General features: G+C 43.2%; 1 protein-coding gene across 3 annotated transcripts; it reads left to right on the forward strand.

Annotated features, from left to right (window-relative positions):
- The first annotated feature begins 2,874 nt into the window (after positions 1–2,874).
- On the forward strand, positions 2,875–16,372 carry trpv6 (transient receptor potential cation channel, subfamily V, member 6). Of its 3 annotated transcripts, XM_083761846.1 has the most exons (18): positions 2,875–3,128; positions 3,936–4,135; positions 5,299–5,396; positions 5,744–5,866; positions 6,850–6,990; positions 7,162–7,260; positions 7,984–8,159; positions 8,823–8,969; positions 9,543–9,622; positions 10,097–10,232; positions 10,447–10,533; positions 11,616–11,692; positions 12,804–12,969; positions 13,458–13,524; positions 14,246–14,514; positions 15,307–15,413; positions 15,886–16,152; positions 16,285–16,372. In XM_083761846.1, exons 2-17 carry the CDS (start codon positions 4,005–4,007, stop codon positions 16,145–16,147), a joined length of 2,166 nt encoding a protein of 721 aa, XP_083617972.1. In that variant the 5' UTR covers positions 2,875–3,128; positions 3,936–4,004; the 3' UTR covers positions 16,148–16,152; positions 16,285–16,372. The 3 variants fall into 3 exon arrangements, with proteins under 3 accessions (XP_083617972.1, XP_083617971.1, XP_083617973.1); XM_083761845.1 differs by lacking the exon at positions 16,285–16,372 and having other exon boundaries at positions 15,886–16,260; XM_083761847.1 differs by lacking the exons at positions 2,875–3,128; positions 16,285–16,372 and having other exon boundaries at positions 4,004–4,135; positions 5,721–5,866; positions 15,886–16,260.
- The last annotated feature ends 770 nt before the right edge of the window (positions 16,373–17,142 follow it).

The raw sequence follows: 17,142 nt of genomic DNA on the forward strand, positions 1-17,142 counted from the left end.
TCAGGACAGCGTCAGTCCCCAGAACCAGGGATGTGTGTTTTCTACGAGTCCAAGTCTGAAGTTCACTGGCTTTATATAGGAGGGGGGTGTGTCCAATCAAATGAATAACAATTATCTAAATGATATTGAATCAAGCAACTCAAAACCTGTCTGGGTTGCTCGAGAGTAGACCCCAAATGTTATAGCCATTTAAATTAACTTCATATAATGTAGCTACAGCAAATATTGCCGGCCATTCCTAACACAAAAGACATTTTGTGAGACAGCCTGTCCCACCTGACAGGACCTCACAGGAAACTTTCTCAGTTTCACTACAGACAAACAGCACTCATACCAGACCAGGCAATGTTGCAACATGAAGTCTGTGCCAACACAATAGAAGACTTCCCACCATTGATCTTTTAAAACGTAAGGATTTAGTCGCTATTGGAGCTATTAGGCTGCGGCGTGCCCACTTCTTTTATTCAAAATGGACAGCTGTTGTGACAGAGATGCCAGGGGACCCATGTTCTGAAACAGTGGCGGAACCACAAAATCATGTTTTTATGTTGATATTGTGTCTCTATAAAGACATTAACAGGATGGAAAACCACGGGTATTTATGACAGCACCTAAACACCGTGCTGGGGCTCTGGTAAACAGCTATTATCCCGGCAATACTAAAATGACGGCCCACGGCTCGAATCATCAGCCGGGCTTCCTATAGCAGCCTGCTAAACCCTGTTTATCCTGTGGCCAACCGGCCTCTTACCTCATAACCTATATATGGTACAGCAAAACAGCTGTAACCTACGCTACAACCCAAGGTAACTTCTAGTAATAGAAAAGGTGAATGTTGTCGACTGATTCAGCAGTTTACCGGCATTTCAGTACTATTGTGGTGAATTTCAGTTTCAGCATGGTTCACTTTTTTCCCCCAGTCACTCTGAAAAGTGGCTGTTTGGGAAAGGCAAATATTCCGTTTTACCTTCGTTGCTGAAATAAAGCAGCATAGCATGTCCTCATTGGACAACATGTGGCCAACCTCTGAATGATCATTATGGACTTTGGAATGTAGCAATTAACCGTGTTTGTGAAGAGTCCCGGGTTGACACATCGAACGGTGTTCAACATGTTAAATCATTCTGAATGAAAGCTAATTTGTTATGAGTGTGTAAGTGAGTGAGTGTGTACAAGCAAGGTACAGCATGTTGGAAAAGCATACATCATCACCACATTTGCTGTGACAAACACAGCAAAGTAAGATAAGATGATATAGCAACAGATTCATATCACAGAAACGAGCCAGCACAACATTTGGGTGCAGCAAATGGAAACCATGGAATGAAGATGACTGGGACTTCTGGGTTTGGTTACAAACCGGTGTTCAGATGTTCTGGCGTTGGCAGATTCAGAACCAGTTTCCCTTAACGGTTCACTAGAAAACAATGACAATTATGTGATGACTGTCATGATGTTGCACATTTTTCATGGGGGTCATGAAGGTGCAGAATATGAACCTTTGATGGTACAGTAGCAATTAAGTTATAATGCTGACTTTGAATTTGTTATATCTTCACACCCGTGTGAAGTGAGGGGCGCTAATATATTAAAGTCTAACTCAGGTTGCTATGATTAGGTGATGTAATGGTGATGTAAAACAAACAGTGACAAAACAAACATTAAATTCTCGTTATTGTTAATGGCATGTAATAATGTTTGTGTTAGGGACAAGATGATGTAAAGTTTCCCTTCATTGTCAATGGCGTTTTTAAAACAAACGTTGAACTAAAAACAAACATTAAACCTGTATATAGGAGGGGCTAGCGCCCCTCAAAATACACACCTGTATACTATGAAGTGAGGGGGGGCTCTTATGATCGTACAAACATCATCATGACGTAAAATTCTCCATTCATTGCCAATGGGAGTTTAATGTTTGTGTAGGACAAAGTTTGTGAACATACACTAAAAACTGGATATAGGAGGGGCTAGCACCGCTCAAAAGTCACACCTGTGTGAAGTGAGAGGTGCTCTTATCGTCATACATCATCTCATTCCGGTCAATCACAAAAATTAATTTTCAATGACATTTAATGTGTTAGGGCAGCGGTTCCCAAACCTTTTTGGCCTGTTACCTCCCGACCTAGCTGACGCACCCCCCATGGAAATATAAATTGCATAATGCTATATAGAGACATACATTACCTATTATCCACATACAGTACTGTATATGCACATATAGGAACCTGAATATGGCATATATATATGCAGCATAGGCTATATATTCTGCATATACGTGCCATATTTGGCATTATGTTAATATATTTACATTTATAGCTCTATTGAAGAAGATCGAAGGGGGGCAAGGAAAAGCTTTTTCCACAAATCGTACAACCATGTTATATGCATGGAAACCTTTGCAACATCCTTGCCAATTGTTCTAAAACATTTTTTAAATAAAGATTTTTCGGCACTCGGGTTTTACTGCCACATGATGTCATGGGAGGCACACAAAGCCACGTGTTGGACTAGCTAGCGCCCCTCAAAAAGATGAGTATTTAAAATGGAAAAAAGGAAAAGAAAAAAGAAGCACCCCACTTAAACAGGGGTGATGTCATGGTCTGGTCCTAATCTCCCGGTATGGACAGTATGAGATATAACTAAGGGCCAAACAACTCTCAGGTGACACAATACTAGGGAATTAATTGATATCTGCCTGATAATAATAATGTCTGGTGTAACAGTGGATTAAACCTCAAAGGCAGACTTTTCCTGTGGCGATGTCTGACCACTCCTGGTGAAAGTAGGCCACGCCCATCCCTCCTACCTGTCCGTCCCACCTCTACCAGTATGTCAGACTGTGTTCCCTCTGGCCACTCCACCTGTCCCTCCCTTGCACTGCTGCTGCCATACATAGGCTAAAGGTTCAATTCTTCTCAGGACATCAGTGTGTTCCCTCTGGCCACTCCACCTGTCCCCTCCCTTGCACCGCTGCTGCCATACATAGGCTAAAGGTTTCACTTCTCCTCAGGACATCAGTGGGATATTCTTTTATGTGAGGCTGCATGCCGTCTTCAACCGCGTGTAATGACTGAGCAACACTGGGAACTGCAGAGGCCCTGATCCGCTGCCCTGCGTTTTAAAAGGTAAGCATGGTGACAAAGGTAATTTCATTATAGGTTATTTTCATGAATAATGCCTATAACTTATTCTGCGTTTGTTTAGCAAAACCTTGTTGATAGTGTAATCTATATATAGTTTAAAGTTGAATTTAACCGGGTTCAATGTGTTTTTATTAAGGCTACATCACAAAGAGAATAAAATAGAATACTATTGAGCCCGTCATTGAGGTGTCATAATTCAATGAAATATCTGAAGTCCATCTGGTAACCCATTGATGTAAATTTCTACTGTACTGTATGTATGATGAATAATGTATGGTTTTCGGACCCCAGGAAGACTTGGTGCCATTGGCATCAGCTAATCATTAATCATTTAAATAATTCATTCATTAATTAATTAATATGTACACAGTAAGTGGTTAAGGAGGGTGGGTGTTAATGTATGTATACATTAACACCCACCCTCCTTAACCACTTACTGTAAACCCTACTTTGTCGACGCCCAGGGGTATACGTTACGTATACCATTGCAATGGGACACTTTGTGAGATTGTAGATCTGCTATTTGGACTGTTCGTCCAGCCAGAGTACGAACAGTCGTACACTATAGAGTTCATGTGGTTAAACGCTATCACCTAGAACTACAGTAGGTGTTTACACAGGCCCTCATTGTCACTGAAACAAGCAGTAGTTAAATCAGATCCTTCCTTCCAAGGTTTGTGCCCCAACTGATATCAAAAGCATAACTCTTGGTTTTCAAATGATATGGTTAGGTGGGTTTTGTACTAACAACTTGAGAATTGACTGAACATTTCACTTTTGTTTGATCAGGGTGGTTCTTTTTCCACCTACATCTCCTCCTAGTACCGTCTCCCATAATCAGTCACATATCGGTCCCCAATGTCGCCGGCTCTGGCCAGATCCGCTCCGAGCGAGCTCAACCACTGGTGGAGCAAGCTGAGGTTCCGCCTCCAGAACAAGAAAGGGTGGAACGAGATGTTGGACGAGACGTTCCTGCTGCAGACCAAACAGTGAGTGTCCTGCTGACCACATGCAACATCAAACAGCAACTACAAGTTCCTCAACACAGAATACCTCATAGGCATACCGAGGCCTGATTTATACTGCAGGGGTCATGCACCGAAAATAGCCAATCTAACAGGCCTGACGTGTTGTGAGACTGTATTTAAGCAATTTTGGGTGCATGGCACAGCACAATGCAGTTCATAGGTGTGCTACTTAATTATTTCCTTCCCTCGTTGCCTTTTCTACCCAACTTAACCCTAACCTCAGACGATAGGCCGATGGGGAACTGGGGAAAAGTGTTGCAGGTACACAAAACATAAATTCAATTAAAGATATACACTTGACTAAACAATTACACTTGTGCAATGTGCATGTAAGAGCACAGGGAGATCTTTCTTCATTTACTCCTGTATACTATTGTATACTGTATAGCAAACATAAAAAAAACCCAACAGAAATCCAATTTAACCGCACATTCAAGATTTTGCCTTTGAAGCCTTGCAGTTATAGGGTCCTAATAGACAGAAAATGATCTCCCCAAACTGTCAACCTTCCAAGGGTCCAAATAGACAGAAAATGATCTCCACAAACTGTCAACCTACCAAGTGACTCCAATGAAAATACATGCCTACATAATCCAGTAATATCCAACAAAAAAACAAACATCTTCAGTCTGTCCAAAACCCAGGTAATCATCAAAGTCCCAAAAATAAAATAGCAATACCTCTATTTCAGGATCGCGAGGCTCCAGGAGATTCCTGTTTCTTGATCTGTTTCAGTTCAAAATATCCACCATCAGAACATCTTCTTAGATTTGACAAAACATCCCTTATTCAGGTCTTAAAGTTTATCCAACATGCTATTCAATGGTTTAAACTTCTTATTTGGATCACAATGTAGTCTCTGACAAACCACCACACCAAACAATCTTTCATGGACAAAATGGAAGCCTGGCTGGCTGACTCACTTCCTGGTACTTTCCTGGTACATCACTTCCTGTTATTTTCTTAGGTTAAAACAAGTGCTGATAGCTCTATATTCTGATAGTACTCATTGCTTTAGAGCAGGGGTCACTGCCATGTTGACTTGTGGTGGACATTTTTATCAAAATGTTTTTTTGCCTGATTTGATTACTTGTTGTCAACATGTTTTCTCCTCCCTCCTTCAGATCAAATAATATTCCTCTCTTCTTCGCGGCTAAAAAGGATAGTGTGGGATGCATCAAGAAACTCCTGAGCTGTGCGTCCACAAATATCTTCGAGAGAGGTTAGTGCAGCCGGTTTATAAAGCACCATTGTAAATCTATCTTTGACTTCCCCTTAATTTAAAACTCCATTACAAAAGTCTTATGTTTTTGACCACTTAAACACTTCATTGGCCCATATGTCCAAGCTAGGGTCTATGCCTGCACCTCCTTTATTCCCTCTACACAAATCTCTTTGCTGAAAATAGCCGAACTACAAGTTCACAGCGCGTCACGCTGCAATATGTTGGGAGCTTGTTGATCAGCTAAAGCTCGGCCCAGAAAGGCCCACTCAAAAACTCGAAAATATTTTGTCAATTATTTTGGTAAACATAACATTACTACAGTGTTGAATGTGCGTGTCTTGCAGGTGCTCTGGGAGAGACAGCGCTGCACATAGCCGTGATGAACGACAATGTAGACGCTGCCGTGGCGCTGATGGAAGGTGCACCGGAACTTATCAACGAACCCATGACCTCTGAACTCTTCCAAGGTAGAACGCCACATCCACGCCCAATTGTTGTGGTGAAAGTAAAAGTCTGTTATTTAAGCGATGATTCACACGCAGACGCACACGCATACACACGCACTCGCACTCGCACACACACACACACACACACACACACACACACACACAACACTCAAAACAAAAATAATCACGCCTGTGATTCATCTGTCAACATTTTGACAAACATGGATGTCCTCAAAAACAGAACTACCGTGTGTGTGTGTGTGTGTGTGTGTGTGTGTGTGTGTGTGTGTGTTAGTTCTGTTTTTGAGGACATCCATGTTTGTCAAAATGTTGACAGATGAATCACAGGCGTGATTATTTTTGTTTTGTTTTGTTGTGTGTGTGTGTGTGTGTGTGTGTGTGTGTGTGTGTGTGTGTGTGTGTGTGTGTGTGTGTGTGCGCGTGTGCTGTGCATTCCAACAAAACATCTCTGTAACCACTTTTAACCTGGCATCTCTATTTTTGAAATGATAAAATAGGTCATAGTTAAGGACAGGAACCCCTTTTGGTGTTAAGCATTATTACTTTAGCTATTGAAAAATATCAGATATACAAGCTCATAGTGCGGCGGTTTTATGCCGCGCTATGAGCTTGTAGATCTTTGTAGTTATTTGATACACAGATGGGTGTCCTCGGCCAAATACAGATACCGGTAGTTCTGGGGGTCCTTGAAATTAAGAAGGTTGAGCACCACTGACATAGAAACATATAGGTTTTTCAGAAAACTCTCAGGATTTAGAAGACATTTGTAGAATCTGGTGTCAATCCTATACATGGGTTAACTGGCTTAACCTTAAATCCTAAAGGTAAAAGGCTAAAGGTTAACCACTGTACACAAGCATTGTGAACATTTTTTATATAATGACACGCTCAAAACAGAGATGCCAGGTGGATGGAAGTGGTGTTAACCTTTACCTATAACCTCTATAGCATCTAAACTCTCTCTCTCTCTCTCTCTCTCTCAGGTATGACTCCTCTCCACATTGCAGTGGTCAATCAGAATGTCAACCTGGCCAGACATCTCATCAGCAGAGGCGGTGACGTGGTCTCTCCCCGAGTCACTGGACTCTACTTCAGGAAGAGGATAGGAGGACTCATATACTATGGTGTGTGTGCGTGTGCGCTGTGCGTGTGCTTGTTTAAACCAATACTTCTCAGACAGCAGGTTCATCACTGTTTTACACAGCAGTTGCTGAGTGTACCGTAATGTGTTTAATGTAGTGTGTGTGCGCCATGGAATGCTTCCCGTTCATATTTCTTGACATTTTGCTCTGCAGGTGAGCACATCCTGACGTTCGCTGCCTGTGCTGGGAATGAGGAGATTATCTCCATGGTGATGGATGCAGGCGCTAGCACCAGAGTCCAGGACTCCCGTGGTATGGAATTCCACTTCATTCCTTCCCCCTCGCTAGAACAGTTCCCCATTATTGACCAGGGTCCCATATAGCAGTGGTGCCCAAACTTTTTCATGTCAAGGACCCCCAAATTGACACTAATTAGCCCGTATATTAATTATTAATAGTGTCCTGGTACTCACACACATGCACCATTTGTCACCCTCGAGCTGCCGTTCATACAGAACCCAGTGATATAGAGTTCTCAACAGGCTTGAAAATCAAGGCCCGGCCCTGGGTTCTGTGTGAATGAAGAGAAAGACAACTAGCTTTCTACCATTCTAGCTGCATTTTACTGTGGGAGGGGTGGGGAAAATGGAGAACTGTGCTGTAAACATGTCCCCTAGACAAGCTTGGGTGGTGTATTTTGTCAGGCTACAAACTGATGTGTATGGAGTTAAGTACTGCATGGACATGGAATCTGCCTTTGCTGTCACATGTCTTACATATTGTAGTGGTAATGGTACAATTTAAAAAAACAATCACATATTCAGAGAAGGAGATAACTCGCCTATAAATGACTCAACTTGTCATCACATAAAGGACAATAAAACATCAAATTAGTTTACGTAATAAACAAATTATATATTCTAATGGCGTGCCGTCCTATTTCTATAATAGTAATTTGTCATATAAATTTCTCCCGATGCTTTACACTTACACCCTCTTCTCTCATTCCTTCCTTCCTTCCTTCCTCCCTCCTAGGTAACACAGTGCTTCACGTCCTGGTCCTGCAGCCCAACAAGTCGATAGCGTGCCAGGCCATGGAGCAGATTCTGATCCGTGATGCAGAGCTGGACCAGGCGGTGTCACTGGACATGGTGCCCAACTACCGCGGCCTGACGCCTTTTAAGCTGGCCGCCAGGGAGGGAAACGCAGTGGTGAGGCAGATGGACGGGACGCAGCTGGTTCAAAACAAAATGTCTGATTCATACTTGGTTGTGTCAGGTCTGTCTCACCGCCGTCTGAAAGTAGCCGGTCTATAAGGTCATAATGTGTCACAGTGAGACGTGGTGTGAGGTTGTAGATTGGCTATTTTTGGTGAGTGACACGGGCACGCAACTATATGTATAAATTACCCTTATTGAGAAGGTCACATAAACACACACACTCAAGCACACGCACACGCACACGCACACACACACACCACACACACACACACACACACACACACACACACACACACACACACACACACACACACACACACACACACACACACACACACACACACACACACACACACACACTCTGACATTTAACATCGTCATTTGCGTTCACATTTAACAAGAAATTCTTGAACACAAACAATAGTAGATGGACACACTTGGAAAACTTAACAAGACGTGTTTCAGGATACAGATCATGGGTAGGCAGTACAGTACAGGAAGCATCGCCTCCTCCAATTATCACAGACACTGGACATAATTTCGCACACACACACTCACTCACACACACTCACCAGAGACAGGGGGAGAATATTGCTTCTCTGTGCCTGTGTGTGTGAAATCTTATGAAACCTGTGGTCCTGTGTTCCCATGCAGGCCTTCCAGCACCTGGTTAATAAAAGGAAAGTGGTTCAGTGGAGTCTGGGGCCCTTGACCTCTAACCTCTACGACCTGACGGAGATTGACTCGTGGGCTGACGACATGTCAGTGCTGGAGCTCATCGTAGGCAGCCACCAAAGAGAGGTACAGTACTATGACAGTGTGGAGCAGAGGAGAACTATGCTTTAATTATACCAGTGGTTCCCAAGCTGTCCTCGAGCAGGGCCCACTTGAACATATCAAAGGCGTTTGCGGCCCACCACCACTCAACACTGTGGGCAGCCATTCTGCATGCATTTTCATAAACATAGTATACTTTAAGTTCCTGTTTAAGGAAAAGTCATTTTTCAAGGTTAAGGACGGGAACCTCTTTTTGTAACTATACCTTTCAGGACGGGAACCCTTTTTCGTACAGTACTATATATATAGCTATACAGTGTATAGCAACATACATTTGGTGTCATTTTGTAATACATTTTTGAAGTTTTTCAGTTTAGGATTTTTAGAATCCTAAACGGGTTAAAGACAAAAATGCCATGAATGTCTTCTGCTGTGTGCTCATCAAAGCCATCTGCCACATTTACCCCAACATGTTTTTGATGACAGAATAATCTGTGGTTTTGAAAGAATTGTAGGCCTACTGTAGTTTGGGCAAATGTCAGATGAAAACATGGATACAGTTTTGAATTAAACATTTTGATTCACTCTATTCTTCAGGCTAGAAGAATACTAGAGGTCACTCCTGTTAGACAGCTGGTCACCCTTAAGTGGAATCTGTATGGAAAACATTACTTCAGGTAAACACAACAATCTATTAAAAGTTAAACCATCGAATACACTTCCTGTTGAACCTTGAAGTGACTTACAGTATTATAGCAAGCTTGCCGATTTACATTGTTTTCCCCCCCTAAAACTCCATGGTTAACATAGGCCTTAAATCCACATTTTGTCTCATGACATAATTTAACTTCTCAATAAAGTTTTAAGCTGCTATGTGATTTAAAAAAATATATATGTATACAATTGTTTGTGTGGCTCACAAATTGCAAGATGTGTGTTGATTCATGGATATTATTTTCCTGAGCAAAATGTATAGGCCTAAAACAGCAAAAGCATTAATTCCATTGTAAATCTTGCACACTAGCTGTGAAGGAATGTGAGCCAAGCGTTATAGGCTACTGTAAAAAAGAGAGGGATAGAAGGATTCATGTAAATATCTGTGAAAGTGTGAAACATTTCGAGTGTAACTGGTGCAAGTTGTCTCTCCTCAGACTGCTGATGATTGTCTATCTCCTGTACATCGGGACCTTCACACTGTGTTGTGTATTTCGCCCCCTGAAGGACGCTCCGGAGAACTACAGCGACTCAGCAATGGACAAAACCATTCGTGTTCAGAAAACACTTGATGTGAGTGAGTCACAGACACAGACAGACTCAGACGTATGAACAGTGTACAACGTGTTCATGTCGTGAGGGGTTTTATTTTCTCTACCAAATCGTACTGTGAGGGGTTTTATTTTCTCTACCAAATCGTACTGTTAATTCAATTTGTAAATACCCTTCTCATACGTAGGCCTACTGTATTAATATGCAAGTGTTTTCCTCTCCACCCACAACCCAGGAGAGTTATGTGACGTACGAAGACAACCTGCGGCTGGGAGGAGAGGTTATCAGTGTCCTGGGAGCTTTGGTCATTCTACTGCTGGAGGTCAGACTGGAGTCACTATGACAGTATCCTCGTCTTTCATTTTACTATGACAATGGTTCCCAAACTTCTTCATGTCAAGGACCCCCAAATTGACACTAATTAGCCTGCGGACCCCCATTTGAAAAGATTTGCCCATATAAAGAAAATAGTTTTACGGCTCTAGCAGTGATTCTCAACCTGTTTAATTTCAAGAACCCCCAGTTTGACATGCATATTAGTCTACAGACCCCCATTTAATGGCATTTCTACCTCTGGGACCCCAATTTATATTGTAAAATCAGTGTTAATTTAACACTAGCGGGTCCATTTGGTTCCATTTGTACACTCTCAGAGTTACAGACCCATAAGGGTATTTGGTTCCAAACTATCATTTAGCTGGGGACCCCCTGGAACTCCCTCAAGGACCCCTGGGGGTCCCCGGACCCCACTTTGGGAACCACTGCACTATGATACGTTTAAATATAGATTTAATTCTCCCTCTCATTAGCAGCACCATCTCAGAGTTTTACAACACAAAGACAGTTCAAAGCGAGTGAAACTCGTCAGGAAATTCATACTTGTATTAATGTAGTAGGGATAAGGGGAATACAATACTGGTGTTTGAGGCTGATATTTAAGATCTGCCCCCCTGTGGTCAGACAGTGTGACTGACTGGCTACTGACTGACTGACTGACTGACTGGCTACTGACTGACGGACGGACGGACTGACTGACTGACTGACTGACATGTCTACTGACTGACTGGCTACTGAGTACTGACTGACTGACTGACTGGCTACTGAATGACTGACTGACTGACTGACTGGCTACTGACTGACTGACTGACTGGCTACTGACTGACTGACTGACTGGCTACTGACTGACTGACCGACTGACTGGCTACTGACCTGACTGACTTACTGACTGACGGGGGGGAGGGGGGGGATTTTAGAAATGTAGTGGATCATGATAAAAAGCAGTAATTGAATATATATTGTTTTAAATATGTTAAAATGAGAAACAGTTGACCCAAGAATACTTTTCACATCAAAGCAAATGAAACTAAATGAAACAAAAACGATGTCTTTTTGCCAATCCCACAGATCCCTGATATAATTAGAGTTGGGGCCAGGCGCTACTTTGGCCAGACGGCTCTGGGAGGCCCCTTCCATGTCATCCTGTAAGTTCAAAAGGATTGCACTGAACCACTGAGCGCATAGTGCTGGGATGTGTGATCTAAGCCATCTATCTATAAACGCACCAAGCATCTGTACATGTGTATAATGTACGTACAGTATGTCTGTACTTTGACACACGCGTTCCACACCACCACAGGGAGTGCAGTACCCAGTGTCGAGTCCGTCGGATAGCCGGTTGTCCAGAACAACACAAAAGCCTCTGCCCAGGCTCTGGACAAGGCCTTTAAATTAGCCAATTGGTCACACTTGATCACCCTTAGATCTCCATATATGGAGCTGGCATGTTCTGACATCACAATGTTCTGACATCACAATGTTGCGCAATCCTGCCCTTCATGTGAGAAAAGTTGCCGACCCCTGGCATATACTCATGTCATCACAGAACTCCATATACTACTGTATGGCTAGAAAAGAAATACAGACACACACATAATTCCGCATAAAGAAATCATTGCATAACTGTGTGTGTGTGCCATGCATTTCCAATCATTCACGAGTAGACTGGTACGTGCCCAACGGGCCCTGTTCTAGCTTTATGGAAACAAGGTTTTTGGTCATGCAGCACATGAACTCCCACAACTAATTGCTACCAAACATCAAAGCACTGTACAAGTACAGTGTCTCATTAAAATTTCAGTTTTGTTTTGTTTTCACACATTTTGTACATCTTCTCCAGCACCTCTACTCTTCACTGTTTTGCAATAAAAGGTCTCCTGGGGCTATTGTCCCATAGGAATATCACAAACACTATTTATAACCTTTATAACACACTATATAGTATTAGAATACCATATACTAAACTATTTTTGGCGGGAACCCCTTTTGGTGTTAGCACTATGTTATGCTTTAGCTATTGAAAAATAGCAGATCTACAAGCTCATAGCGCACCACCGAGTGGCACGCTATGAGCTTGTAGGTCTGCTATTTTTGAAAAATCGAAGAACGACTGACATAGAAACATAGCTTTTTCAGAAAACTGTCAGGATGTAGAAGACATTTTTAGAATCTGATCTCAGGTCAGAATAGGTTAAAGACACGGACAAGCTGTTTTGCTAACCCTGGTTGATGTTGGTGCTGTGTGGTTGCTTCCAGCATCAGCTACGCGTGCCTGGTGGTGCTGCTGTGTATTTTCAGGGCCAGCAGTCTGGATGGGGAGGCTGTGCTGATGGCACTGTGTCTGGTCCTGGGATGGAGCAACGTCATGTTCTTCGCCAGGGGCTTTCAGATGCTGGGGCCGTACGTCATCATGATCCAAAAGGTACTTGTAAAGGAGATGCTCTGCTTCCTAGTTTGTGCACTTTAGTGTTCTGAATAATAGCGTTTACCTGCACGTTAGGTGAGGTGAGTGATAAAAGGACCAAGAGGGAAATAGGTCGTGTCAGCCCTAGGGCTGGAAATAGTTAGAGGAACCTGACCTGAATGCACCACAACACTCCCCAAATAAAGATTCTTCAGGTGCACGGCCAAGGAATGTAACGTGAAGAGAGAGCATTGACCTCTCAAAAATGTATCTGCCTCACCGGGACAACCAACATGCTGCATTTCAGCTAATAACCAGCCTTCATCAGCATTCACATTCTTATAATAGTTAGCAGCACATGCTTCAACATACTAAGTGCAAGGCATAGATTGTTTGCACCACTAGCACTGACACACCTGTACACACATTCTTTTGTTTTGCTCTGCATTGTGGTCAACCTAGTTAGATTCTCAGACACCACGCTGTGTTCTCTCGTTTCCTCCTAGATTATATTTGGGGACCTGACAAAGTTTATGTGGCTGAGTTTCATCGTCCTCATCGGCTTCTCCACCTGTGAGTATATATTCTGGACATTGTGTTGTTCTGTGGAAATGCAAAATCTCACGTTAGATATGTCATCCCTCCCGTTCCTGCTCTGTCCTTCTCACGAGATGGGAAAAAGCCAAACGAGATATCGAAACGTTGGTGTTTGTTCCGTTACTGCTCTACCCGTTTCCCATCATCTGTTAGTCAAGTAACAATGCTACATGTGTTGTACACTGTACAGTATGCCAAAAATGTTGTCTTAAATGTAAGAAATCTATTGTAAAAATGGACAAAGAGACAAATACAAACCAAAATAAAGGGCCATTCACACTGAGCACATAACTATAAAAATATAGTTTAAAAAATCGTCAAGTGGGCTTGGGCTGTGGCTCAGCGGTCCAGGCACCTTGGCTGGTAATCCAGTCTGGCAGTGTGCCGCGGGTTCGACTTCCAATCGCGATGGCCTTTACTGCATGTCTCTCCCCATTTCCTGTCAGCCTACTGTCTATCTATCCCTCCATAAAAAATATAAAATAAAGGCGAAAGCCATAAAAAATAAAAAAAGGGGAAAAAAATAATTCGTCAAGTGGATGGCAGAGTTCACACCAACTATAAAAAAAAATACAATTGTGAACGATATAGTTATAGCGCTCACTGTCTCAGTGTGTACAGCATATATAGACATCAAAAACATTTGTCCCTGTTGCCCCGCTCCCTTTCCCTCTGTCTCCATCTTGTGGCCTCGCAGCTCTGTGGATGGTCTACATGACCCAGGACCCGGAGTCCATCCCTTCCTATCGCTCCTTCCCCATCACCCTCTTCTCCCAGTTCGAGCTGAGCGTGGGCCTCATCGACCTGCCCGTGGACCACACCATCTACACGCCGCCCATCGTGCACGTGCTGCACTGCTCCTTCTCCGTGGTCTCCTACATCCTGCTGCTCAACCTGCTCATCGCCATGATGAGCGACACGCACTGGAGGGTGGCGCAGGAGAGAGACGAGCTCTGGAGGACTCAGGTACTGTGACTGTGTGCTCCCATCGTTCACACACCAAATCACAGGAGCACAAACCGGTATAGTGTTTGTATAGGGCTGCAACTAAGCCGTTTTATATGAACAATTTGATTAACCACTTAACCCATTTTGACCTGGGAACGATTCTACGAATGTCTTCTAAATCCTGACAGTTTTCTGAAAAATCCATGTTTCTATGTCAGTGGTTCTCAAACACATTCATATCAAGCACCCCCAAGATTATATGTAATTGGCCGCCGACCCCCATCTGAACATATGTTGTTCCAGGGACCCCCCAGAAGCTGATTTGAATGGTTATTAATCTATTAGTATTTTGCATAATCAATTCAACTGTTCCTCCCCTCAGACACATGCACACATAAACATCAAAGGGGGCTTCAGCCCGTGCCCTTTTACCCGTCTGTCCACACCATGAATGCAGCATTTACTATGGTGGAAGAGATGCAAATGCCGTACTCGAAGCATTCAGGAGAATTCAGGAGCCCTTTTCCGAACTCTCCTGACCTGAACTTGAACGGAGCATTTTGCGCTGCAAGAATTTGTCCTCAGTGTAGAAATCCATGTCGTACACAGAATCTTATCAGTAGCTAAAGAGTGCGAGTTTATGCCCCAGAAATAGCTGATCTACAAACTCAACGCATATTGAGATATTTTTGGCCAAAAGTGCACTTTTAGGGAATTTCAGCGCCTGCATCTGTAACATTCTCTACACGCCCCTGCCTAGCTGTCAGCAGCAGTGAGGTCTAACGGTCAGGTCTATATGTTGTTCCGCAGGTTGTAGCCACTACCCTGATGTTGGAGAGGAGGCTTCCCCGCTGCCTGTGGCCTCGGCTGGGGGTGTGTGGCCTCAGCTATGGGCTGAAGGAACGCTGGTACCTGCGGTAAGCACCTTTAGACACAGACACACACACTCACAGAGCACCATAACTTCTGGCTTATTTATTTCTATATTTATTTACTTGTAACTTTCTACCTTAATTGTTACATTTTATTCTTTAGACTATTCAGCTGGGACTTTACTTGACATCTTGTTTTTTGTTTTCCTGTACCTAACCTTAACCATGTGAAGTGAGATGCTTAACCCATTCTAGACGGGAACCCCTTTTGGTGTTTTAAGCATTATGTTATACTTTAGCTATTGAAAATATCAGATCTACAAGCTCATAGCGCGGCACCGAGTACCGCGCTACAAGCTTGTAGATCTGATATTTTTGAAAAATCTTGAAAATGTGGAAGGTTAACTGAAATCTTTGATTCTCAGTCTAGTAGTTTCTCTTCAATTTATGTGCGCTATCAAACACCGCTCACGTGTTTCATCACAATGCAAATAATAAACTAAACGCAATTTCGCAGGGTTGAGGACCGCAACGACCCAATGTTTCAGAAGATGCGCCGCTACGTGAAGGCCTTCGCCAGAGACGACGACGGCGGTAAAGAGAAGGAGGACCCCGAGAAGGGGACGGGCTCCCTGACGCTCAGACCCAAGCACAGGGGAGGACTCAACCTGAACAGGAAGTCTCTGGCGGGCTGGCAGATGATTCGTAACAGCGCTTTAGGGGTGGACATGGAGCAGCAGGATGCACTAGAGGATGACCAGGACATCAGATATGTCTAGAAACCGTCCTGTTTAAAGAAAAAACAAAGCTTCATCCATCCATTGACCGGGCACACACAGTATGCTCTTTAACAACAGTGCCACTAGAGGATGACCAGGACATCAGATATGTCTAGAAATCGGTCCTTAAAGAAAAGCTTTATCCATCCATTGACTTGAGCACACAGTAAGCTCTTTAGCAACATTGCCATGTTATACGCAGTCTTTGGATTTGTTCAGACTGCACTGCAGGCAAAACGGATTTGTTTCTGAAATATGATCATTAGGACAAACTGTTCTCAGATCGGATTTGTGTATTCAAACATCGGCGACCCATCTGCATTGGTCGCTGTGGTAACGATATCGGCGTGAGCATTTATACGACGATGTCGCTTGCCAAAAATAGAAGATCGACAAGATGGCAACGCGACGCCATGGTGCATGGCAAAGTATGAATCTGCCTTCAGCATCCGAGTGTGGAACACATCTTTAGAAATAAGTTTTGAATCGCATTTCTAATCACCTAGGAATGTGGTTTAAATCAGTTTCCATGTTTTTTAGGCAAAGAAACCCCCATCTGATTCCATTAATCTGAGCTGGGCTGATATGTCGGAACATAATATGTTCAGACATAGGCATGGCTATATTATAGCCTTGCAGTTACATGCTCAGTGCTACTATAGTGTCGTGGTGGACACCAATGCAACGTCACTGGACCAGTGAATGGATACGTACTTGATCATGGACACTTTGAAGGGAGGTGTCGCCACGATCATTCTGCAACTATACTGGTCTTGTCTTCTTATGTTATGTGTTATCTTTGCTACGTTAACCACTTGAACCCTAGCGTCCCTATTCTGGGCATGTCATAAAAAGTGAACATTCAGTGAAAATACAATATCTACTAAGCTCAGAACATGTAGCACTTGTAAGCTTGTAGAGGGGAGGGAGAGAAAGGAGGAGCAGACCAACCAAGTATAGAGACCTGGGGGACCCCAGCCAACTAAGAATAGGGG

This window comes from Protomyctophum parallelum, assembly GCF_964188405.1.
Source record: "Protomyctophum parallelum genome assembly, chromosome: 3".
NCBI lineage: Eukaryota > Metazoa > Chordata > Actinopteri > Myctophiformes > Myctophidae > Protomyctophum > Protomyctophum parallelum.